General features: G+C 36.6%; 1 protein-coding gene across 15 annotated transcripts in view; it reads left to right on the top strand.

Moving 5' to 3' along the window:
- The first annotated feature begins 455 nt into the window (after positions 1 to 455).
- Positions 456 to 26,130, top strand: part of THOC2 (THO complex subunit 2) — a 113,180-nt gene continuing 87,505 nt past the window's right edge. For 14 of the 15 annotated variants that reach the window (XM_082610688.1, XM_082610696.1, XM_082610687.1 and 11 more), the window contains exons 1-5: positions 474 to 556; positions 14,339 to 14,397; positions 19,245 to 19,336; positions 21,508 to 21,559; positions 25,832 to 25,902. In XM_082610688.1, coding sequence (XP_082466814.1) covers positions 486 to 556; positions 14,339 to 14,397; positions 19,245 to 19,336; positions 21,508 to 21,559; positions 25,832 to 25,902 — 345 coding nt within the window. In that variant the 5' untranslated portion in view covers positions 474 to 485. Of the gene's footprint in view, positions 557 to 14,338; positions 14,398 to 19,244; positions 19,337 to 21,507; positions 21,560 to 25,831; positions 25,903 to 26,130 lie in introns of all 15 variants that reach the window. The other variant, XM_082610690.1, reaches the window with a different exon arrangement.

Below are 26,130 nucleotides of genomic sequence, written 5' to 3'. Positions count from 1 at the left end.
ATTTCTTTGATCTCAGCGGGGTGTATTGTAAGTGATCTGCTTATATGTTTGTCTTCCCCACGGACTGAGCTCGTTGAGGGTAGGCATCATGGCTTATTATTTCTCTGTCCCCAGTGTCTAGCACATATTAGGTGCTTTAAAAAACACAATTTTGAATTAGTGGTCTGGAGTAGATGCTACGGAAGAAGATAAAGGCTACGAGTTGGCCTGGGGATGGCATTTTTCCTGTTCTAAAGGGAAGCGGGGGCAAGGTTTGCAGAGGCCCCCGCCAGCGTAGTCACTCTGCGACGGGATCCACGGGTCCCAGCCGTGGTTGGCAACAGGGCCTCCGGCTTTAGCAGGGTGGAGTGGAAAGTGGGGCGGAAAGTGGGGCGGGAAATCGAAAACCGAGCTCGCGGCTCCCGGCATTCCCCGTGGGCGGTGCTCCCCTTTGACCCCTCGCTCGCGTGCTACACATCCGGGTTTTTGCTACTAGTGAGGGGAAGATGGCGGACGCAGCTGTCGTGGTTCCCGTAGAGTGGATAAAGAACTGGGAGAAATCAGGGAGAGGCGAATTGTGAGTGTCCGGGATGGAGGCGGGCGCACGGCCGGGCTGGGCTCGGGCGTCAGCCTTGCTCTCATATTTGGGGGGAGGTTGTGGGGGGGAGAGGTGTCCCCTCCCCCATCCGGGTGGCGGGTGTGGATGGTTGTCTAGGAGTTTTGAACTCGGGGATGAGAGGTGCTGGTAATCGCCGCCGACCTTCTGCCTTCTCCGACTTCCCAGAAATCCCCGCTGCCCGCCGGAGCTTGTCTTTCTTTAGCCTCTTAGAACTCCCGTTTTGTCCCTACGGGTCCCTGCGCTTTCGTTCCGTCTCTTTTTGTCCCCCTCTTCGCTGGAGCTCACTTGGCTCCTTTCTCTTCACGGGGCCGCGCCGGGAGGGTTCGGACTTTCAGTCTGTCCCATTTCTTTACTCTGCACCCGTTCGACTCCGCAGTTTGGAGCGCGGCGCCTCCTCTGCCTGAAGTCCGAACCGTCCCGGACTCCCTCCCATCCTCTCCGCCCGCCGCCGCGAAGCCCGGGGCGTCGGGAAGAACCCCGCTTGGCACCTCTGTCCTCCCCGGGAGCTGTCTCTCGGACTGTCCCGGCCTCGCGCGGCGCCGCTGCCCGTGTGCGAAGTGTAGCAAGGATTGCCGCTTTCCCCGAAGACCTACCGGCATTTCTTTGCTCCGTCTTTTCACCTTAGAGCCGTTTCGGGTTGGAATCAACTTTCGTCATTAAATGTTTCCTAAACCCCATTTTGTCCTGGGACTGCAACTAATTTTGGCAACTCTCCAAGGTTCTCGTGTACCTAGAATAACGCGTTTCCTGTAGACCCAAAACTTGGTTTTTTTTTTTTTTTTTTCTTTCAGTAATACAGAAAACAGTAATTTGCTATAACCGCGGTTTCCTTGCCCCGAATTTCAGCTCTCCCTGTCTCGGGGGGAAAATTCTCTTAAGCGGCGGAACAAACCCCAGATTTTAAAACAAATAACTTCCTGCGAATTTCTTTCTCTGAATCGCTTTATTAGTTAAAGCTCAGCCTGTATGAGATTAACTCCTGTTAGCCGTTTTTGCCGTGGTCGCGCGCCGACCCTGTTAGCCATTTCTGCCGTGGTCGCGCGCCGACCCCCGTAGTCAGTTTACGGTTGCTGGCGCGAGATGCGGATCTTTGAAACTTCGTTACTTGGAGCGAAACGCGGGGAATGCGTTGGCCGATCTTGCGCGTGTAATAGCGCCAGCCTATATGGCCCTCCCTACCCCCCTGCCGCGCTCGCGCTGCCTTATGAAGTCTTAGTGTGAGCGTTAGACTTGGATTGCCTGGGTAAGCGGCAGTTTTAGCCACTTAACTAGCCGAGTGACCTTGGGTAAGTTCCTTAACCACTTTGACCGTTTCCCCTTGAGTAAATTGGGAATAATAAGTACTCAAAGCATTGCTGTGAAGACTAAATAACGCCTGTAAAGCACTTGCCTTATAGTAAGTACTCAAGTGATAGCTATTAAAAGTAATATTATTATTCCAATCTTTAGATATTTAAACTTCTTTGGACAGCTCTTGCACTTAAAGTCTGTACCACTCAGGTTAGCAATTAATTGGTCTCTGACTCTTTCATGTATACTCTTGTACTCTAACGAATTGAGAGACCCTTGAAGAATGGGGACTGTCTCACATTTCTTTTGGTTCAACCCTCCCGTCCCCGTCCTTCCCCCACCCCCCATAGCCTTTCTAGCATATGCTTAGAGTGCTTATTTTGTTAACTGACAGAGAAGTCTGTTTGATAAGCATTACATTTTTAACTGTTAGGAACATTTTCCAAATCCTTGTACGTGCTAGTTAACAAATAGCTATTAAGTCTCTTGTGTGCAGGGAAGGCAGGATGGCAAGTTACCAAACCAAACGATCATTTTCATCTATATTAGATTAGGATAACCCCCCAAAACGGATAAATCAGTTCATTGTTTGTTTTGTTTAGTAGATCCAGATCAGTTTAGTCAGTTTTATAACTCTTCTGTTACATGAAGAGAGTTGTGTGACAATAATGAAATAGTTTAAATAGTTGTTAGTTGTATGAAATAGTCAAACAAATCACCATCCAGTGCTTAGTCTTCATTTACTGGACCTCTTTTTCCTCTTTGAATACTTTGTTGCATATAGTCTAACTTTGGAATTTTTGTATTTTGCTAAAGATAGAGTTAGCATTTTCATTTTATTAGAATAAAATGGTATTATAAATATATTACAAAAAATCCTTTCTTTTGTCTGAAAAACAGCTTCTTAAAATATAAACCAGCAACTGGAAATGTTAAAAAAATAATGTGTCACCATATTAATGAATCCATTTATATATTTGGCTTTTAAGATATGACCAGTATTTAAAATTATATCTTGGGTGGATTTTTCCTTTTTAATGAGCTAAATTAGCAGATGAGCTTTAACTTGACTGAAAGTTACCGTTTTAAAAAAATGCATGATATGTTTCATGAGGTATTAGTTCACTTCTTGTCTGTCTCTTATGCGTGTAAGTCTATTCTGGGAGTTGTAGTCAACTTCAGCAGCATAGTGAACATATGCAATGTATGGGATATTTTATAACTTTGAGAGGGCAAATTCTTAATTGTGCCTCATGAAAAGCAACTGTCTATTAAGATGGAAAGTCTTGGCTTTGAAGAATAAATTTTGTTAAGTAACTAGGGAAAAAGGAAAAACTGTATTTTGCCTATCTGAATGGTCCATCACATACTTAGCTAATCTATTGTTTCCAGGGATACTGATTATGTTTTTCATGGTAAATTATGGTGAATTCTTAAAATGATCTTTTCCAAGAGATAGCAGAAGGACAGAGGAGGACTACCAAAACATAATTGTCCTTTCCAGTAACACTTAGATCTGCTCTTCAGAGTTTCACATCTTAATGCAGACTCTTTGAAATTCTGCGACATATGCAAGATATGGACTTAATCACTTTAATTTTGGAATTAGAGCTTTAGTTTCTTGACGATTTCATATTGGCATAGGGTTTGCCACGATTAAGCTAATAAACTTGCATGTACTGGTAGATCCAGGGGAGAATTTTGTTTTTAGTAGGCATGATTAACACAGTGAGCTCAGCATTTCTTTGTGTCACAAGCAACCTCAATGGAGGATTTATTATCCAAGCTCTTAATCTGAAGATGTTAGTCTCATGTCAATACTTTGTTTAATTTTGAAATACTTATATTTGTTGAATATCATCTATTTGTCTGTTTGAAGAACTTAATTCTTTCTTTAAAAAAATTATACATCAATTAGACATTTTTGTTGGGTGTTACCTTATTAATTATTGGTAGTTATAATAAAATTTTAAAATTTAATCGCCAAATGTTTTGGTTGCCATTCTTTTTCTTCTTCTGCTACTAGATGACATATTCCAGAACTTATGGAAGTACATTTGGATGTTCATTAAATGTTGTCTGTCCTGAATTTTTTGGAGGGAAGTTGGAGGAGGGAGTTTATAGCAAATAATCATTCTAAGAAACTTTAGTGTTAGTATTTAAGTCTTTTTTTTTTCTTCAAAAGGTGCTCTAAGTTCAGCTGAAGCTTTATCTGAAACCATTTCTTTATGTCTTACTTTTCATTTGGCATTTGTTTTCTCATTTGACCTGTGTTCATAAGTCTTGGTCTTATTTTCCTGGTAAGAGAAATTCATTCTTCAGAAAATATTGTAGCAGTATCAGGACATTTTTCCAGGCTACTGCTTTCTTGGTTTGTTGGAAAAATTAAATTATTCTTTAATTAAGATAGAGTGAGTGCTATTAATGTACTTGTGTGCAGGAACTTCTGTTGTCTTTTTTAAGATTTCCTGTTCCCTTTCCTCCTCATAGGTGCATATTTTCATTTTCTTAAATGCATCTTTCAAGATAAAACTACATGTCCCAATATTCATTTTTGTGGGTTATGTCTCTCTTCTATCAATGATAATAGAGGTAGCACTTGCTTAACAAAATTTAGCCTTTTCTGTTGTTTTGTTTTTAAGAATTAATTGAAGCACAGATTGACATCAATTTTTTATATGTAGAGCCAACTTTGAGATGTTGAACATAATCAAGTAGTGCAGGCTTGTGTTGTGTTTCTTTTTTTTACTGGAAAATAGGACCAAGTAAGACGGAAAGCCAAATACTCATGTTAAAGAGTATTTGCAAAATAACATTAAGTTCTTGGAAGAACTGAAGACATTTTATTCAGTTTAAGTTTCACAGATATTTGACAGAAAGTATATTCTTTGTTCTCAAGGGGCCTGAGATAGCATCTCCACAGTAGCACCAAACTGCTATAAAAGTGGAAAAAATGGTAAACTCAATTATTTGGAGGTTATTAAAGGACTAAAATAATCATTTGAATTTGTACCGAGGCAGAATATTTGATTATTTTTAAAACCACATTAAAATGGGCAACTGTTGGAGGTAGTTTTGTTTTCCTCCCTTTAAAATTTAGGATAGAGACCTAAAACTGTATAAGAGCTGTAGTAAGACATGCAACATTTAGAAACAATTGTTTCTTTAAGGATACTTAAAGATACTTAGTATACTTAGTGATACTTCTGTTAGTGAACTACTTAGGGGAAGAGCCAGACAAATCTACTGACTGGGGGAAAATTCTTAGTGATTGTTTTTAGTTTCCTCCAACAACTAAGGCAGAAGTGTTTTATACTAGGGAAATAAAAGTATCTGTTATACAGGTAAGTTGCCTTATCATAATAACCCATCAGTGATTCCTTACACAATTTGAGCAAATCTTTGAGATGCTTATTAATAGTTCATGATGACATTATCATCTGCATCCTTTAATGAATATGTTTGTGGCCTTGTGACTGACAAGATGAAATTACATTTCAATGATTTTTAAAAATTATGTAACAATGACTGTACCATTAGATTAAGTGGGATTTGGAACACTGACATTCCCCCCTCCCCACTGGAAGGATTATAACAAAAGACATTTGCATTAAGCTTATTAAAACAAATAGAAAATGAAGCTATTGAAAATGTGAATAAGCAAACACATTCACTGTAAGAAGGAATATTTGACCTTGCTTTTTAGTATCCTGGGTACAAAGGGAAAGATGAGTTACTTGATTTCCCTTGCATTCTTCTGTCAAAGATGCAGTATTTCCTGCTACTACATTCTAAAGGGAAACGAACCTCTGGGGACAGTGGTTCCCCCACAAGGGGGAATTGTTTCAGTACTTTATAGCAAATATTGAGGCAGCCTTGATGCACCTTCTTATATATTTACTCTTAACAAAAAAGGAGCTAGGTGTCAGACATTTTTAGGTTATATTCTCTGATGATAGTCTTGAAGCAGATATTTTTGTATTGCCTAATGTAATGAAGATTGATTTTTTTTATTTGAGGTAAGTTTGTGGTAGGTTTAACTTATTTTGAGAAACTAAAAGCTTACCCACTGTCTTAACACATTGGAAGGCCTATCTGGTTCTCAGAAGTAGTTGAAAGTACTTGGGGTCAAACTTAAATCAGCTTATTTAACTATTTCTAAGGTGCTCTCTGAAAAATTTTTTTTTTGTTCTTTTAATAGGAATTGGTTAAAAACTAATAACTAAATGAGATTTTCAAACTATGCAGATTTAATTTAGTAATTGTTCTCCAGTGGCAAGGTATTTTTATTCTTTGGTTTTGAAAATAATTTTGTGAGACCTACAAATGAATTGTTGACTGGGAAAAGTTTATTGAACCGTACCCTGCTTATTCTGATGATGAAGTATTGAAATAATCAAAAGACACAGAGAGGTGAACTGCAAGGGCATGCATAATCTGCAAAGTAGATAATCTCTCTGTGGATGATTGTAATGTGGTATCATATTTCACCTTAGATGTGCTATATAAGCATATTCTGTAAGTCTTAAAGTTACTTGTTTTATTGACTATGGAAAGAGCATTGCTAGACATAAAAGAGTGAGAAACATACGCATTCATTGGTTCTCTTTTTCGTTAGAGCTTTGTACAGCTTGTAATAAGAATATTTCTTTTTCTGAAATGTGAAATTTAAAAAATACAGAAAAGTGCATAAAATCTAAATGTAGAGCTTAAAGAATCACTGTAAGATGCACACCCATGTAACTCATATCCAGCTCTAGTCAACATAGTTCCCCTTCCTGATTGCACCCTCTTTATCTCCCCTGTGGTAACTGACATTTATGGCTTTCTCTAGTTTTTATTTACAGTTTTGCTACCCAAATAAGTTTAAGTTTGTTCTTCTTGAATTTCATATAAATGGAATCATAGAGGGTGTATTCTACTGTATCTGGCTGCTTTTGCTCAATATTATGTCTTTAGGATTCATTCATATTTTTGCAAGTATTTGCAGTTCTTTGATTTTCATAGTTAAAAGATACTCCATTGTTTAACTATACCACAATTTATCTCTTAGACTACTGATGAACAATTTTGTTGTTTTGAGCTTTTGGCTGTTACCAGCAGTGCCAATAGAACCATTCTTATACAGGTATCTTAGTGTACACAGCATGTGTTCTTGTGGGATATATACTGAACTGCAGAATACATACATTGTATGTGTGGCTAGGTTCTAGATTGTGACTAACTTTAGCTCTGCTAGATACTGCCAAACTATTTCAAAATATACTCCCACCAGCAGTGTATGAGAGTTCACCTTCACATCCTGGCTAACATTTAATATTGTCAGACTGTAAATTTTTGGTCAATATAATATGTATCTAATGTTATTTTCTTGGGGCTCATATTTTCATAGGCATTTTTCCCAATTTTAAAAATTGAAGTGTAGTTTATTTACAATATTATATTAGTTTCGGGTGTACAGCATAGTGATTCAGTATTTTTGCAGATTATACTCCATTTATAGGTTATTATGAGGTAATGGCTATAATTCCCTGTGCTATACAGTATATCATTGTTGCTTATCTATTTTATACGTATTAGTTTGTATCTGTTAATCCCATACCCCTAAATTGTCTCCCCCTCCCCTCGCCCCCGTCCCTCTCCCCTTTGGTAACCACAGGTTTGTTTTCTATATCTGTGAGTCTGTTTGTTTTGCATATGCGTTCATTTGTAGCATAGGCGTCTTTTTCTAGTTTACTAGTTTCTCTCCATTTTCAGGTTAATGAACTTATCCTATGATTTTCTGGAAACATTATTTTGCTCTCCCTTTTTAAGTCTTATCTAACTGGAGTTGATTTTTATGTGTGCTGTGAAGTAGGGGTTGCAATATATTGTTGTGGTGGTTGATGTATATGAAGAAAGTTCAGCCTCACACATAAATAGTTAGCAAAAGGAGGAGAATTTTAGTAGCCTTTTCAGATAATTGTAGATATTCTTTGATATCATGTCAAAATTTGTCAGGTGGTAGTTTCTTAATGGTTTGTTGCAATGCCAAATCCAAAACCATATCAGTGTACTTTTTGTACTTTGTTAAATTGAAATCCAATTGTCTCTCTTTTACTTGGAATCTTTTACCCATGCATTATTTTGCAACATCATGCATTGGTCAGTTGGAAAATATTGGTTCACTGAATGATGCAGCATTTCCAAATATTGACACAAGCATTGTATAATATTAAAAAAACCCCACATTCTTTAGTATCATCACTGAACTTATCAGGAAAGTTTTTATGAATTGGGAACTAGCCACGTCTGTGGTGCCAGATAAAAGTTTTCCAAAATTCTAATTTTTCTTTGAAACCTTACATTTTATCATTGGCAACAAATACTCTCAGTTGTTTTCCTTGAAGTGACTGGCTCTCTTGGTTCATTTTTGAGAAAATGCTTGCCAAAGACCCAAATCCGAATAACCATAGTTTGTCATTTCTTTCAAGTAAAAATGGTGTTCTGTGAAAAAGCAGCTAGTTCAGCTCAGAATTCAAACAGTCGTATAGGTGATTTTCCTGGAGACAACCATGGTATTTTGGTGTGTGACAGAAATGTTTTATGTATACTTTCCAATTTGTCACATAGAATATTAAAAATAGGTATTTATTAAAAAGGCATGTTCTCAGGGCTAGGATTTATTAAAATTAATTTTCACTACTTCATTAAGGACATTTTCTTTATTGTAGATACAAACACATAACATCAGATAAATCTTAGCACATTTTTAAGTGTACAATACAGTATTGTTAACGATAAGCACAGTGTAGTACAACAGATCTTTAGATCTTTTTCATCTTGCTTGACTGAAGTTTTATACCCATTGAACAGCAAGTTCCCATTTCTCTTTCCCCCTAGCCCCTGGCAACCACCGAAATTCTACTTTTTGCTTCTATGAGCTTGATTACTTTAGATACCTCATATAAGTGGAATCATGCCGTATTTATCCTTCTGTGACTGACTTACTTAGCATACTATCTTCAGGGCTCATCCATGTTGTAGTATATGACAGGATTTCTTTGTGCCTGAGTAATGTTCCATTGTATGTATACACCATGTTTTCTTTATGTATTCATCTGTTGATGGACATTTAGGTTGTTTCTATCTCTTGGCTATTGTGAATAATGCTGCAGTGAACATGGGAGTGCAAATACCTCTTTGATATCCTCTTTTCAACTCTTATGAGTAAATACCTGGAAGTGGGATTGCTAGATTGTATGGTAGTTCTATTTTTAATTTTTTGAGGAACTTCCATACTGTTACCATTTTACATTCCCACCAACAGTGCACAGGGTTTCCAGTTTCTTCATATCCTCCCTAACACTTATTCTCTGTTGGTTTTTAAAGGACTAATTTTTTTAAACAGGTGTTTTATGGTTCACAGAAAAATTGAGAGGAAGGTACAGAAATTTCCCTTACCCCCTGCCCCCGCACATGCACAGCCTCCGCATTATCAACATCCCCCACCAGTGTTACATTTGTTACAACTTAGGAACCTATGTTGATACATTATAATTGCCCCAAATTCACCCCCGCACATGCACAGCCTCCCCATTTTCAACATCCCCCACCAGAGTGTTACATTTGTTACAACTGATGAACCTACATTGATACATCATAATTGCCCCAAATTCAAAGTTTACCTCTGTGTTCACTCTTGGTGTTGTACATTCTGTGCGTTTGGACAAAGGTATAATGATGTGTATCCATCATTATAGTATCAGAGTATTTTCACTGCCCTAAAAATCCTCTGTGCTCTGCCTACTTATTCTTCCTCCTAACCTCTGGCAACCATTGAACTTTTTACTGTCTCTATAGTTTTGCCTTTTCCAGAATGACATTTAGTTGGAAACATATACTATGTAGTTTTTTCAGATTGGCTTCTTTGACTTATTAGTGTTCATTTAAGGTTTCTCCATGTCTTTTCATGTCTTGATAGCTCATTTCTGTTTAGTGCTGAATAATATTCCATGGGGTCAGTGTACCAATTTATGTATCCATTCACCTACTGAAGTATATCCTGGTTGCTTCCAAGTTTTGGCAGTCATGAATAAAGCTTCTATAAATCCATGTGCAGGTTTTTGTGTGGACATAAGTTTTCACCTCCTTTGGGTAAATATCAAGGAGAGTGGGATTGCTGGATCATAAGGTAAGAGTATGTTTAATTTTGTAAGAAACCACCAAACTGTGTTCCAGTGTGGCTGTACCATTTTTCATTCCCACCAGTGATGACTGAGAGTTACGTTGCACCACATCCTCACCAGCATCTGTCGTTGCCAGTGTTCCAGATTTTGGCCATTCTGATGGGTGTGTAGTGGTATCTCATTGTTTAAATTTCCATGTCCCTGATGATATATGATGTGGAATATCTTTTCATATGCTTATTTGCCATCTGTATATCTTCTTTGATGAGGTGTCAGTTAAGGTCTTTGCTCATTTTTAACTTGGGTTGTTTGTTTTCTTATTGTTGAGTTTTAAGAGTTATTCATATACTTTGGACAGTAGTCCTTTATCAGATGTCATTTCTGGTTTTTTTTGTTTGTTTGGGGTTTTTTAATAATGACCACCCTTACAAGTGTGAGGTGATGCCTTATTGTGGTTTTGATTTGCATTTCTCTGATGATAAGTGATGTTGAGCACCTTTTCATACACCTATTGGCCATTGGTATGTCTTCTTTGGAAAAATGTCTATTCAAATTCTTTGCTCATTTTTAAATCAGATTTTTTTTCTTGCTATTGAGATGTAGATGTTTCTTAAATATTTTGGATATTAGCCCCTTATCAGATACATGGCTGGTTTGCAAACATTTTTATTTTCCATTTCGTAGGTTGCCTTTTCATTCTTTTTCTTTTTTTTTTTTTGGCTGCACCGTGTGGCACTCAGGGTCCTAGTTCCTTGACCAGGGTTGGAACCCGTGCCCCCTGCAGTGGAAGCATGGAGTCTTAACCACTGGCCCACCAGGGTAGTCCCCTGCCTTTTTATTCTGTTCATTGTTTCTTTGCTGTGCACACAATTTTTAGTTTGATGTCCCACTTGTCTGTTTTTGCTTTCATTGTGCTTTTGGTGTCATATCCAAGAAATCATTGCCAAGACCAATGTCATGAGGCTTTCCCCCTGTGTTTTTTTCTAGGAGTTTTACAGTTTCAGGTCTTATTTTTATGTATTTGATCTATTTTGAGTTGATTTTTGTGTATGATGTAAGAAGTGTCCAATTTCATTCTTTTGTATATGACTATCCATAATGCTCTTGAATTATCTATAGTGCTCTCTAATGACTTTTTCAGTTTAGTTGTTACATTCTTTAGCTCCAAAATTTGGTTCTTTTAAAATTTTCTGTCCTTTTGTTAAAATTCCCATTTTGTTCATGCATCATTTTCCTGAGCTCATTGAGCATTTTTATGATGGTTATTTTAAATTCTTTGTCAGATAATTCATTTGACTCCAATTCTTTAGGATCAGTTTCTGGAGACTAATTTTGTTTCTTGTATTGGGCCATTTTACCTGTTTCTTTATGTTCTTTGTAATTTTGTGTTGATATCCTTGCATTTGAAAAAACACTCTTATCCCAGTCTTTATGGACTGCTTTAGTACAGGGAAAGGCCTTTACCAATCAGCTTGGCTATAGATTCTGGGGGCCTCTCAAATTTTTTCTCTGGACTCATGTGTAGATTCCAGATAAGAGGGATTTTCCAGTTTCTTTTTCCCCGGAAACTGGCACTCTCTTGCATTCTCTGGTGTCCATCTGTTGTACCATGGGTCCTGTGAAGCAGCAGCACACCACCTAGCTCTTTTTGTTCTTAGTGGCTCCCAGGCAGCTAGAGTATGCTGGGTGCCATCAGTGCCCTAAGTCAGGCTAGACAGAAACCAGTCTCTCAGGCAGTACCCCCTCCCCAAAGGCTGGGCTATTGGACACTCTTCTTTCTCCCTTGAGGGAGAGATTGCCAAGCTGTTGCCCCCCCCCTCCCCCAATCAGAATGTTAGATGTATATATAGTCCAGTCTTCTCTTTCCCTTCTCAGGGAGAATTTGGGAATTGGGAATTTCCTCCCAGTTGTGTGGTGTTGTGCCAGGAGAAGGGACTATGGTGAAAGAGTGTCTTGTGTTTTCCTACAAGCTTTGATGCAGCTGGTTTAGTCCTCGCCTGGGGTGCAGGAGCCTCTTAACTGGTTTCTGAATTTCTCATAAAGGGAATTGGGTATGTGTATTGTTGAGTTGTGTTTCTATGGGAGGAAGGAAGGCCTGGGGCTTCCTATTTTGCCATCTTGCTGAGGTCACTCCTATCAAGGACATTCTTAAGTGAAACTGGCTTTTGTTTGTGAATGGTCATGAAAGATATAATGAAACAGTTTGGTGACATCTTACATGAGACTGGCTATATTCTTTCCTTTGATTTCTTGATCATGAAGAATTCAATGAGACAGTTTGGTGCTACTGCCTTGATAAATGTTAAGGTGCTAACCATCTTACCTTCCTTTGCTTTTGAATTATTAGGGCAAATGTCATTACAGCAAAAGAAGGGAAATGAAGTCTTAGTATTATTACGAATATAGTTTTGACCTTGCAGAACTCTAGAAAGTGTCTTGGGGATCAGGGGTTTGTGAACCACACTATCAGAACTGCTACTTTATCAAATATAAGTTTTTTTCTATTCCTGATTTTCTAAAAGTCTTTTTAAAAAATAGTGAATGGATGTTGAATTTTGTCAAACGTCTTTTATGCATAAAAGGACTTTTAGAAAATTAGGAATAGAACCTATTCCTGAATTATTGTTATTTTAAAAGTCAATTTAATGTGGTGAGTTAATTTGAACCAGCTTTGTGTATTTGGGATAAACCCACGTTAGCCTTGATGTATTTCACTGTTTTTCCATTTATATATCTATCTCTCTATATTTAATACTACACATGTTTAAATACCATAAGTCACTATTATTATTATTCAGTTAATATTAAATTAGAATTACCTATATACTTAGCACTTTTTCCCCTCATTTCTTGCTGCAACTCTAAGGTTCTATCTGGGATCATCTTTATCCCGCCTGAAGAATGTCCTCAAGCATTTCTTTTAGGATGTGAACTCAATTTTTATCAGTCTGAAGTTCAGTCCTTATTTTGTCTTTTCTTGAAACTGTGTTTTTTGGGTATAGAATTTTAGGTTGACAGGTACTTTGTTTTAGCACCTTGAATGTATCTTCCAGCTATCAAGTGTTCTTGTTGAGAAGTCATGAAGATACTAATTGCCTTTTTTTCCTCAGGTGCTTAAATGATTTTGTCTTTGGTTTTCTGTAGTTTTACTATTGATATGTCCAGATACAGATTTCACTTCAGTTCTGGAAAACTGAATTCTTGGCTATTATTTCTTCAAATACTGCTTTTGCCCTGTTCTCTCTTCTTTCTGGAATTCCAATTAAACATACCTCTTTTCACTGTATACTGTATATCTGTCCTTTGCTGTATTTAAATTAGTGAAGAAATATTCACCATACAACAGGTATTTTTTTTTTATTTTTAATTTTATGAAAAAAATTTCAACTTTTTGTTTTTAAACTTTGTTATTGGAAAAAAGTCTCAGATGAGAAAGTAGATATAATAGCTCCCCAATGAAATCATCAACCAACTTAAATATTTATCAACTGCTGGCCAGTCTTGTTTCATCTATAACCCTACCCATTTTCCCATACTTTTGAAGTAAGTATTTCATCTGTAGATATTTCAGCATCTATCGTTTAAAAAGTTATAAAATATTCCAGTTGACTCATAAATGTTAATTCTTAAAATATTTGTTTGAAACAGGATCCAAGTAAGGAGCTATACATTGTGATCGATATATCTCTTAAGCCTTTTTTACCCTGAGGATCCCGCACCATCTTTTATTTTCCCTTGTAATATATTTGTTGAAGAGACTGGGCCATTGTCCTGTAGAGTTTTCCACAGTTTGAATTTAAGTTATTGCCCCCACCTTTAAAGACAACTTCATAGGTGGTGGTATGTTCTTGTATATCAGGATCAGGAGGCACATGATATCTGATTGTCTCTTGTGATGTGAACAGCCATTAATAGATGCCTAGATCCTTTAATTTATTAGGGACCTTAAAATGGTGATGTTCTAATTCTACCATTCCTTTGTTTGTTAGCTGAAATACTAACAGAGGCATTTCTTATCAACTATTTGTTCATATACAGAAGGCAGAATAAGTGCTTGATTTTCATTCTTTTATTCACCAGTTTTCAAAATAATGACTTGATTCACTAGCATTCTCCAGTTCTGACCAATTAGGGTTTATAGGTTTGTTTTATTTAAATTATAAACTAATGGATTTAAAAATATCTGCTACATTTCCGGATATTTTTAGTTGATATAATTTGCTCTATAAGGACTATCTATGTTAGGATTAGAAATTAATACAGATTATTTGTTTTATTCTAGTTTGCATTTATGCCGGATCTTCAGTGAAAATAAAAGCCATGATAGTTCAACTTACAGAGGTAAGACTTTTAAAAGTATCATAGGACTTCCCTGGTGGTGCAGTGGTTAAGAATCCTCCTGCCAATGCAGGGGGCATGGGCCTGATCCCTGGTCCGGGAAGATCCTACATGCCATGGAGCAACTAAGCCCGTGCGCCACAACTACTGAGCCTGCGCTCTAGAGCCCGCGAGCCACAACTACTGAAGCCCACGCACCCTACCACCCGTGCACCACGACTGCTGAGCCCATGTGCCACGACTACTGAAGCCTGCAGTCTAGGGCCCGTGTGCTGCAACTCCTGAACCTGCGTGCTGTAGCTACTGAAGCCTACATGCCTAGAGCCCCTGCTCTGCAGCAAGAGAAGCCACCACAATGAGAAGCCCGTGCACCCCCATGAAGAGTAGCCCCCTCTCGCCACAGCTAGAGAAAGCCTGCACACTGCAACAAAGAGACCCAACGCAGCCCAATAAATAAATAAATAAATAAATAAAAGTATCATAGCTATTATCTTTGGCTTGGTCAAAATTAATAAATATCCTGTTTTCCATTAAATTTTATGAATAAAAGCAAAAGGTCTAAGATATTCACATTATATAAAGCTTTTATATGAAAATATTAGAATTGAGATTAAAACTATAGTTACAGTAAGACTATATATCTCTTTATATGGTTGTCTTTTGACCTGCATAATAGTCATATAATATTGCTTGGCTTTTGTAATTGTAACATGGTATATTTACCTACATTTCAGCAGTTGCTAGCTGTAGTAAAACTTATATAGGCTAGGTATCAATCATAAACAGAAGAGAAGAGCTAGCACGGAAAAAAAAATATTCTGATCTTTTTTGCACTAGGAAACTTCCAGAAACTGAGGTTCAGTGTTTTTACTAAAGCTGGTTATGTTTAGGTGGTATCTGGGGATCTTGTTAAAGGTAGTGTCATGGAAAACATTAAAAGGAACGGAGTTGTTTACTACTGCATATCACAAATACGGTATATTAAGTAAAATGTTATTAAACGGGGTGTAAATTTTTAGTTATGTTAATTTTAAAGGATTTGCTGTTTAACTTTCATTAATTTAAAATTAGGTATATGGGGCTTCCCTGGTGGCGCAGTGGTTGAGAGTCCACCTGCCGATGCAGGGGACACGGGTTCGTGCCCCGGTCCTGGAAGATCCCACATGCCGCGGAGCGGCCGGGCCTGTGAGCCATGGCCGCTGAGCCTGTGCGTCCGGAGTCTGTGCTCCGCAACGGGAGAGGCCACAACAGTGAGAGGCCCGCGTAACACACACACAAAAAAATAATAAAAAATAAATAAAATTAGGTATATGGATTTAGAAAAGGAGGGGCAAAAACAAAAGCAGTAACGCCCAATAAGTTTAAAGCATTTTCATGTGTAGCTTTCACTGGGGATAGAACCCATAACATTTTTTTTTCAAATCTGGAAAAATAATTTATAGTCAATATTCTATTTTAAATAAAAAATTATTAGATAATTTCCTGTAGATAAGTTTACTTTTATCAAAAATGAAATATTACCTTAATATGAGAATATATACTTTTTGAAGAACATTTGGGTTTCTGAATAGAAAGCATTTTTAAACAAATGAGTAAGCCATTTTTCTTTCTGTCATTTGGGTAAGACTTGTTAACATTCCTAGCCCAATCCCCAAAGTTATTTTCCAATCATCCTGCTTTTGTAATTGCATGATCATTCATGAAGATTTCTAAGGTTGATATAATGCCTTCTTTTTTGAATAAGTCAGTTGACTGTCAGAAATGTAAGAGAGTAAAAAAAGATTCCTTTTTAAAAGCATTTGGATAGTTATTTTTTTCACCTTATGTTTAAAACAAGTTTCTAACTTCTCAGTTAACTTGGATCTTGTTTGCGATTGAAACCTTAAGTAGATAAAATAAGAAAAAGAATTCTCAGAAAAACTATAAATAGCGTAACAGGGTGATTACTCTTCCAGTTTTAAATGGGACTGTGTGGATGTTTAATAACTATCAGATTATTGTTAATTTGCATGGTTGTTCTGATTCATGTATGAAACCCCAAATAGTAGGAGTGTGGCCTCATTGGCTCAACTGCAGGTGTTCTCTCTTGCTTGCCCTTGCCTACTTCCTCAACGCATAACACTCTTTGGCTGATATCTGCCAACAATCAAGCTTTGGTCTGAGGGCCCGAGTGGGTAGTCCATGCAGGGAATTGAATGTCGTTTCTTCAGAATTTCCTTCGTCTGTCTCAGGAGGATTGAGTTTGGGTGGTGTTCCTTGTGCCCTTTTTTCCCTTTCTGCCTCTCCCTCAAATTGATTTCATTTCAGGCAGGCAGTTTCCCTTGCACAAGCTGCTTCTCCTTGTTCTTTTTATAAGTCTCTTCCCCACCCCCCCATAAAATAACATTGTAAGGTTGGCTGATAAACGTGAGTAGCCTTTGTGATATTCGACATAACCAAGAACTAGTGTCTAAAATGTTCAAATTCCACAAAGAGTGCCTAGAAGTCCCTTTTACTTGTGGCTGTTCTTAAAGCTGCTTTTTCTGAAACGTTAGCATTTATTCTTTTCTGTGTAATTATAAGGGTTGTAAGTTTTCCTCCCCATTGTAAATGTAAAGTTTTTCAGCTTTAGTGTAGATTTTGCAGGGCTTTTTCAGCTTTAGTGTAGATTTTGCAGGGCTTTTTCAGCTTTAGTGTAGATTTTGCAGGGCTTTTTTGCAGGGCTTTCAGCTTTAGTGTAGATTTTGCAGGGCTAGCCACTTAAATGGGCACTTAAATAACATGTAAATTGGGGACTATCTTTGCTACTTTGTGCATTACATTGTGATTGTTTTTATGTTACTTAGTGTCAGCAAGATGACCTTGGGCCACTTGTTGTCTACTTTAATCTCCTTTGATTAAGATTAGAATTCCCTCAGCCCCTGTGAGCCCATATTCTTATGGGAATTTAGTTTATGATGCTCAGCTGTTTTGTGCTTCTAAGAGTGATTGCTTTTTAAAAAATCCTAGTTATCTGGATAACTTCAAATGGCTATTATTTGTTATAAAAGCATTTTATTAATGGAAATTGAAAGCATGAAACTGACCTCATATTCCTACCATGCTAACAGAAATTTTTCCTTTGCATTTTAGTTTTTATATAGTTTACTATAAGCATAATGAAGGCATATTTGTGAAAAAGGTAGAATATATTTAATGGATTCTTCATAAGGAATTGGGATAATCTGACTATATTTCTTTTGTGAATAATTTAATGGACAAATTTACTTCATTGTAAAATACTATTTTCATTGTTTAAAGGGAGATTGATAAAAGTTTTTATTTCTGTTATGTTCCTTTTTTGTGGCTAGTAGTAGACCAAAGGAGAAGATTTTTAAATATTTGATTTCTCTTTTAAATTTTTAGTTTTTGGCCGTGCTGCACAGCTTATAGGATCTCAGTTTCCCGACCAGGGATTGAACCCCGGCCACAGCAGTGAAAGCACCGAATCCTAACCACTAGAACACCAGGGAACTCCCAAATATTTGATTTCTTAACTTGTTATATTGCCCTGAAAGATTTTTTGATTTATTTCAAAAGTGGATTATAAATTGACTTTATTTTACATTAATGTTTTTAGAGCTACTTGTTTTCCTACTTTTTTTTTTTTTTTTTTTGCGGTACGCGGGCCTCTCACTGTTGTGGCCTCTCCCGTTGCGGAGCACAGGCTCCGGACGCTCAGGCTCAGCGGCCATGGCTCACGGGCCCAGCCGCTCCGCGGCATGTGGGATCCTCCCGGACCGGGGCATGAACCCGCGTCCCCCGCATAGGCAGGCGGACTCTCAACCACTGCGCCACCAGGGAAGCCCTGTTTTCCTACTTTTAATGAGAGAAAGGAGATAAAGATTTTAGTGTATTGGACTAAAGGAAAAGGTGGCAGAAAGGAGGTGTTCACCTGACCATTAACTCCTCCCCCCTCCCCAAATTCCTTCTCCAGGAAAGGGGGGCTATGCTAATTAATAGTGAATGAGACTACTGTACATGTGGTTGACAGTTCTCACAGGACTGATGTTTTATGTGTGTATGTACATATGTAATTACGATCAGCCCTTAGTATCTGCAGGGGATTGGTTCCAGGAGCCCCCTCTGATAGCCAAAATCCGAGGATCCTCAAGTCCCTTATATAAAATGGCAGTGTACAGTGACTAAAGTCAGCCCTCCATATCTGTGGATGCAGAACCTATGGATACAGAGGGCTGAATGTATTTTAGTTTGAATTCTGATGGAAATAGAGGAGAAAATGAGATTTTGGGGAGAAATTTCTCTGACAGTAGGATATGGGTAAAATTAAATTTTATATTTACTGCTATTCCTTATCTGTTGTCAGTGTAGCCCTGCATTTGAATTGACTATAATCTGAATATAGTTAGAAAAATCTGTGAATCTCCTGGCGAGAAGAATGGTTAGTTTATATTCACTTGCTAGAGTTCTATGCACTCATTCAAAATAATTTTGTAGACTTTGGTAGCACGAGAAAATGCTTTTAGAAGTGTTTGTCAGGTAATCAGAATACCAAATGATGTAAACTATGAATGCAAGTATGTAAAATATGTAGACATATAGAAAAAGATTGGAAGGAAGTGCTCAAGCAGTAGTTATGTTATAGTACTGGAATCAAGGTTAACTTTTTTCTACTCTTTAAGTATTGTGTTTTTGTGAAAATAAAAGGAAAAAATCTGCTAGGGAAAAGCATTAGAAGTATAGTTTTCTTAATCATTATTGATGTTTATAATAATTCTGAGAAGTAGGAAATACGTAGATCTTTCCCTAGAGAGTCTGCCTTTCATGTTCAAGAGACTGTGTCATTATACTCTTTCTTTTATGTTTGACAGATTTCCAGCAAGCCCTTTATGAGTTATCATACCATGTCATTAAAGGAAATCTAAAGCATGAACAGGCATCTAATGTTCTTAATGATATTAATGTAAGTATATATATGTTTTTTAAATTTGATAATTGTTACATATTTCTTTTTGCCTTTGATGGAAGGATCCCTGAAGTGTATAACTTGTGCTTCATTTTATTCACAATTATAGTAGTGAATGTTTTAAGATAATATTGGTAAGCCATTGTTGCTAGACAGAAATATAGGTATTTTAATCTTTTTCTCTGGTTGTGAGTAGAGCAGGAAATATTACGTAAGCTGGGAGGGCAAAAAAAAAAAAGCTCCTATAAAAAAATAATTTAGTTAGACTGTTCTCCCAGTATAGCATAACAAGGCATTTTCTTTTGTTTGTGGTTATGTTTAGAAATTAAATATATTAAAAAAATTGAGGATTAAATTATTTTAAATTGAGGTTGTATGATTCTAATGTTTGCTTGATGCTAATTTTCATGTTGTTTGTTGTTTGCTTTAGAAAATAATAACTAGACTTTTCCCTAACCTTTAAGTGGTTATTCTGTTTCACTCTTTTATTTATTAGAGAATTTAAGTTAGATTCAGACCAGATACTTTCCATGGTTGTTTGGTATTTGAATTGAAAGATGAACTCTCAAATTGTAAGGGTGTTTATTGTAAAGCAGGAGTTAAGTTTCATTTTATTACAAGTGGTGTATTATTCTATTATTATTAGGCTGGATTTTACACTTGTATAAATAAAATTATCTGCCCAGTTGAGAACAGCTTTCATAATAAGTATTATTGAGGTGGTACCTGGAGTTTCTTGATGTCAGTATGAATTTCCCCTGTGCTGCTTTAAGCTTCTGTAGCCTTTTTCTTTCTATGATTTTTGTGCTTTCCCGAGGATGGTCTTAAGGACTTTCTATGTTTAGTAGTTGTGATTTTTTTCCCCCCTCATGTTGAGATGTATTTGAGCAGTAGAGGTTCAATATGAGTTTCTCCTTTACCTCTAAACTGTCTCTATCTGATTAGCTTGTGTTGGAGTAGTCTATTTCTTCAACAACTAATATTCCATGTTTGAAAACTCTTGTCTTGCTCTATTGTTTTGGAGCACTTGCATTCAAGTAGACATAGCCAAATTTCATAGCCCTTAAGAAGAGACTAATGTCTGATTGGCAATTAAGGTTATTTCATTCTGTAAATTGGGCATCAGTATAGGGTTTAGTGTGTTAATGGAATTTGATTCTAATACTTTTCCCATTTATTGAAAATGAATAGTCCAAATGAACTTAATGTGTGTTTTGTTCTTACTTAGCTTCCCTTTCTTTGAGTCCTTAGTGATATATATACTTCTGCAGCTGGATTCTTTGTCGTGGCTAGATTCTCATAGTCCTATATTGCACTGTCCCATATCTTAGCCACAGAAACATATCTTGTCTGTCTCTTACAGCTACCAGTTTTTTCTTTAGAATTATATTTCTTTCCTTTACTCTCTGAAAGTAGGCTAATTTTAGGGTTGCTATAGTGCCAGCAAACTAATTGCAATAATTGAACTATGATCCTTACTAATGGAAAATGGCTCTAAAATTGGGTGTGGGAGTGGGAAGTCAGGAGACAAATCTAGGATAAATGCTGAAGTATTCATCCAGAAATGAGGGGAGAGTTTCGGGTCAGTTTCTCCAAAGGCTGCAAACATCAGTGCATAAAGAAAATAAAGATAGATTTTTGCTAATTATTTTCATATTCAGAGAATCTTGAGTTATGAGACAACAGCTTGTAATTATTATTGCATTTTTTAGAGTTTTGTTCTGATAATACTATGATTTTTGCATAGATCAGTGTTGACTCAGGCCTGAGCACAACATTTAACGTTTTAGATGAAAAATGTACCATATTTAACAGTCTTGCTTTAGGTAGGTGTAAGGTACTCCAAATTCCAGTGGTTTCTGACATGAAACTTCACTGGAAAAATGTTACTCATTTGTGTTCTTTATTATTTCCTGAGGTGCTTGTTTTAAGTTTCTTTTTTTTTTTACTCAAGTTATTTCATGGTAGACATTTAAACATTTTTTCCAACCATTATCTCCCTCTTAATTTTCTCTATATTATGAAACTTGAAAACTTTTATTATCTGTCAACATAGTGGTATTAGGGTTTTGTTTTTAAGTTTTACTGGAGTGTTATTCTGAAACCATAATAATTGCTAGTGTGCTATTCTAGTATTTACTATAAATAATTGTATTTTTTTAAATTAGGAATTTTGTGAGGATATGCCCTCCGTTCTTGCTGACGTATTCTGCATATTAGGTAGGTATTAATAGGCCTTTATTTCACCTGTAAAAAGTGTTGTTTGGTAAATTAATATACTGTGTTAAATAAAATGCTTTCTTTCAAACTAAGGATTTTACAAATGTTTCTACAAATCTAGAATATATTGTTTTTTTTACTTTATAGGGAATATATATTATAAGTCAAATGTGAGTATAATTACTATTTATAAGCTAACTTTAAATAGTTTTAGTTTATAATTCAAATAGTTTGAGTTTTTCACAATGTATCTTTATACAAAATTGAGCTAAATTAAGTCCTTTCTAGTAAAAAAGCCAGGTTTTCTGAAGTTAAGTTAGTCTGAATTATTCAGATTTTAGTAACCACATAATTAATATTATTCAATGCAGATTATCAACGAATGTCAGAATCTCAAACTTAGGATACTCAAGAGGTATTTACTTTACTATTGTACTCTTCTGATTCTTCTTAATTTTAAAGAGAGCAAGAAGAGCCAAAGTAATCAAAAGTACTTTTGTTTTGAGGATGAGAAACCAGCCTTGGAAATAGCAACTTCTCTATTTGTCCAGAATAAGTAAGAATTATGCAAGATAAGAAAGTAATATTTCTTTTACTTAGAACAAAAGGTAGTGTCCCTCCATGGGAGGCATGGATTTAAAAAATAATGTATATTACAAATTTATTTCTCTGATTTAAAATCTGAATAAAGTATCTTTGAGCACAGTTTTCCTCATCAGTCTTATGCTTTCTGTAACTTTGACCTGTTAGAAAACATTACCAAACATTATAATATTCGCTTTAAAATATGACTTATCCTCTGAGAGTTTGTCAAGCTGGAATGAATTATTTTAGCTCATTAATCTTAACTCTTAGAATTAGATAGGTTACTTAAATGTCTTACTGAGAATCCCAGATTTGATTGCAACAAATCTAAATGTCTGGTCCTTGATCCTTCAGGACGTTTAAGATTTTATAACAACAGTAAGGTTGGGAATAGGTCAAAATGTGTGTGGACCATGAGTGATAAATGAAAAGACCATTGATTGGTGACCGTATGTCCCCTTTTTGTTTTGTTTTCCTGGCGTAATTATTAATTGTGCCTTCTTTCAATCTTAAAACTATCCTGGTTTAGATGATAAAGTATTTGTTCATGCTGTCTATTGGGTTGATTGATTTATGCCAACAACAAAAACCTTTTAAGCTTAATTTTTAGAGCAGGCACTAAAGATATTATATTATGTTACTAATAAATATAACACGAGACAGGTTTCAATTTAGAAAATTGTTTGTTTTTACTATAAATTTGTAAGACTTAAAGAGTGATTTGTAGGTACCATTGTGTGGAAGCTGTTGTTCATTGATAGTGTCAGGAGTACATTTTATATCTTTCTTTGGGTAATCGTCAATTATCAGCTTACTAGTAAGTTCTAGTAATTTCTTTTTTTATATTGACTTATTTTATTAGGATATATTTTCCCTTCACAGTTATTTAGTTATATAATATGAATTATTATTACAAGTCATTGCTTTTTACTAGTAACATGAATTCATGAAGATGATGTTTGGTTGCTCTTGGGAAATTTCTTTTAGCCTATCCAGTCCATTTTTACAAGCAAGATTAGCATGGCAAACTTGGAAAGAGAATTTCCCTCACCTGCCCCCTCCCTCAGGTACCCCCACCCTTGGCAGAAAAAAAATGATCCAAGGGTGACCCCATACCAAGGTAGGGGAATAGGAGTAAGAACGCAAGCTACCTCTAATAATAATGATGATGATAATTATAATGAAGATCACAGTAATAATAATGTAGGTGCCATTTTGGAGCACCTTCTGTATGTTAAGCATTTAATTTCATTTTAATCCTCACAGCAATTTCTGTAAGGTAGATATATGGATCAGAAAATCAAAGCTCAGAAAAGTGATTTTTCAAGGCCACACAACTAGTATAAGGCAGGGTTTGAACCTGGGTTTTTTTGGTTCTAGAGTCCATGATCCTTCTAGTATATCATGTTATCTTTCTAATATTTTAACAGTTATAAGAGAAATCAGTGCTGTACTTTCCTGGTTAAGATAACAATTTCCTTTAAAAGATTAATCATGTAAGGGTGAGGGGGCCTGAGAGCTATATTAACCCGAAAGGAGAGTCTGATGTGACTTGATGCACTGATGGGACCTCTGCGCTGGGTTAGGTGGTTGGTGATACTGGGCCTAGAGTTGGAAATGGCTGAGGGCTTTTAAGGAAAATCAGAGGGAAATTAAAGAAAACTTATTAGGTGCTGATTTGGGGTTGAGGAGTCAGAAATAATGAATGAATAATGAATGATTTCATAAGTTAGAACAAAAAGAATAAAGAAAACAGGGAAAGCATAATTGGGATAATAGAACCCTATATTGATTATTGAGATAGTTTAGCCAAGAAATTTACTGAGGTACCATTAAGCATTTCCTAACATGGTCAGAGCCCAGAGAGTTAATCAGGTCCGATGGCTGAGAGGAGAGTAGACTTTACTTGAAGAGGATGAACCTGTACCCAAATGCTCTCATCTTGGGGACTTTGGAGGTAGATCTTAGGGACTATAAGGCCTTTGAGGGTAGATAGATATTGGTTAAAAGAATAGGCCCACTTTAGTCCTGACCCCTCAAGGTCAGTATCCTTGAAGTTCTAGGCTGAGGAGGGACCAGAAGACTAGATAATGAGGAGACAACTAGGAGTCCCTGGAAGGGATTGTTGAGATACACACAGATTAAAAGTCTTATTGATAGATTGAGATTGTACTGCAATTTACATTGTATAAATTACACCCCGAAATTCCCTTAATATGCTTGAGCTGACTGTGTGCTTAGCTGTAGTGGCCAGAATATTGGGAGATGGCACTGTCCAAGAAGGAAAAGTAGAGAAGGCCCAGGAAAATATGGATGTGTTTAATGATAGGTCCTCTTCTCTTTTGATTCTTAGTGATGGCAGTAGAAAGTAAACTGAAGCAAAGCAGTTGTAGGATGTCTGTCTGGGGGAGCCCTAGAACTCTTAGAGGGCAATTTTTATTACATCACTAAAATCGGTGCCTTTTTCTATAGCACATTCTAAATATGAATTGACTTTAAAAATAAGGTAATGGTGTGTAATCAGTTAAAACAGTAATCCTGAGATCAATTTTGTAATCCTGCTAATCCTGGTTGAAGTTTTTGATGCTTAGCATTTAGAGCTAATTGTTTATTTCCTCTATACTTTAGATCAGAAAATTGTTTGACAAATTTTTTGAATAATGTACTGAAACTCAAGGAGGTCTCAGTTTTTTCTTTTTTTTTCTTTTCTTTTTTTTTTTTTTTTTTTTTTTTGCGGTACGCGGGCCTCTCACTGTTGTGGCCTCTCCCGTTGCGGAGCACAGGCTCCGGACGCACAGGCTCAGCGGCCATGGCTCACGGGCCCAGCCACTCCACGGCATGTGGGATCTTCCTGGACCGGGGCACGAACCCGTGTCCCCTGCATTGGCAGGCGGACTCTCAACCACTGCGCCACCAGGGAAGCCCGGAGGTCTCAGTTTTTTAAAAAAATATTTCAGTAGGAAGAAAATGAAAATCTTGAGTGAAGTTTTGTTTGCTGACTAGAATTGTAATTCAAAATAGGATGTTAAAAATATCTTTTAATACAGTTTTCATAGAGTTGGTGACCAAGTAGCTTGGTTAGAACATGGTACCAAGGTGGCCAACGTCAAGGGTTTGATCTTCATGAGTAATAGGATCTTTAGTATTAGGAGAGATCTTCGTTGTCACCCAGTTCAGCTTTTTACCTTAGCATCTCTGACATGTGGTTGTTTAAACTTTGCTTGAATGTTTCCCTTTTTTTTTTGGCCGTGCTGCGTGGCTTGTGGGATCTTAGTTCCCCAACTAGGGATTGAACCCTGGCCCTTGGCAGTGAAAGCGCCAAGTCCTAACCACTGGACCGCCAGGGAATTCCCAAATGTTTCCATTTTTGAAAACAGTATTTTTTGGAAGCTTTGTTGTTTGCAGTGCCTTAGCACATAGCTCCATAATCAACTTACCATTTTATGGATATGCCATTGGTCACAAGGTCAGTTTTTCAGTATCAGGAGAAATTGTAAGTATTTATAAATCTTTACGTATTCATATGCACATGAAGGACTGCTTATGCTTACCACAGTTTAAATTTTTCCCCAAATTCAGAATGAGGAGTTTTAAATTTAGCTAGTTTTAAAGAAAACAGGTATCTTATTATAGTTCTGGAGTCTAGAAAAATCAAACTTTCATCTTTCTTTTTCTTCATCATTATAGATACTGAGACAAATTGTTTAGAAGAAAAAAGCAAGAGAGACTCTTTTACACAATTGGTATTAGCATGTTTGGTAAGTTTAAAAAAATACTTTCCATTTCTAAATTTTATGTGGAATGATTATAATCACAGATAATCATGTTAATGGAGGAGGATATTGACATTCAGTTGACTATTCATTATAAGGTGAGATTTGGGTTTTGAAATGGAATGCTTTGTAAAATTGAAATGGCATGAAATAGGCATGCTACCATATCACTTAAACTATCTATGCATAGAAAACATTTGGTGATATTCCTGA

The sequence above is a fragment of the Mesoplodon mirus genome, assembly GCF_964341445.2.
Source record: "Mesoplodon mirus genome assembly, chromosome: X".
Lineage (NCBI taxonomy): Eukaryota > Metazoa > Chordata > Mammalia > Artiodactyla > Ziphiidae > Mesoplodon > Mesoplodon mirus.
This window is presented reverse-complemented; position numbering and strand designations above follow the sequence as displayed.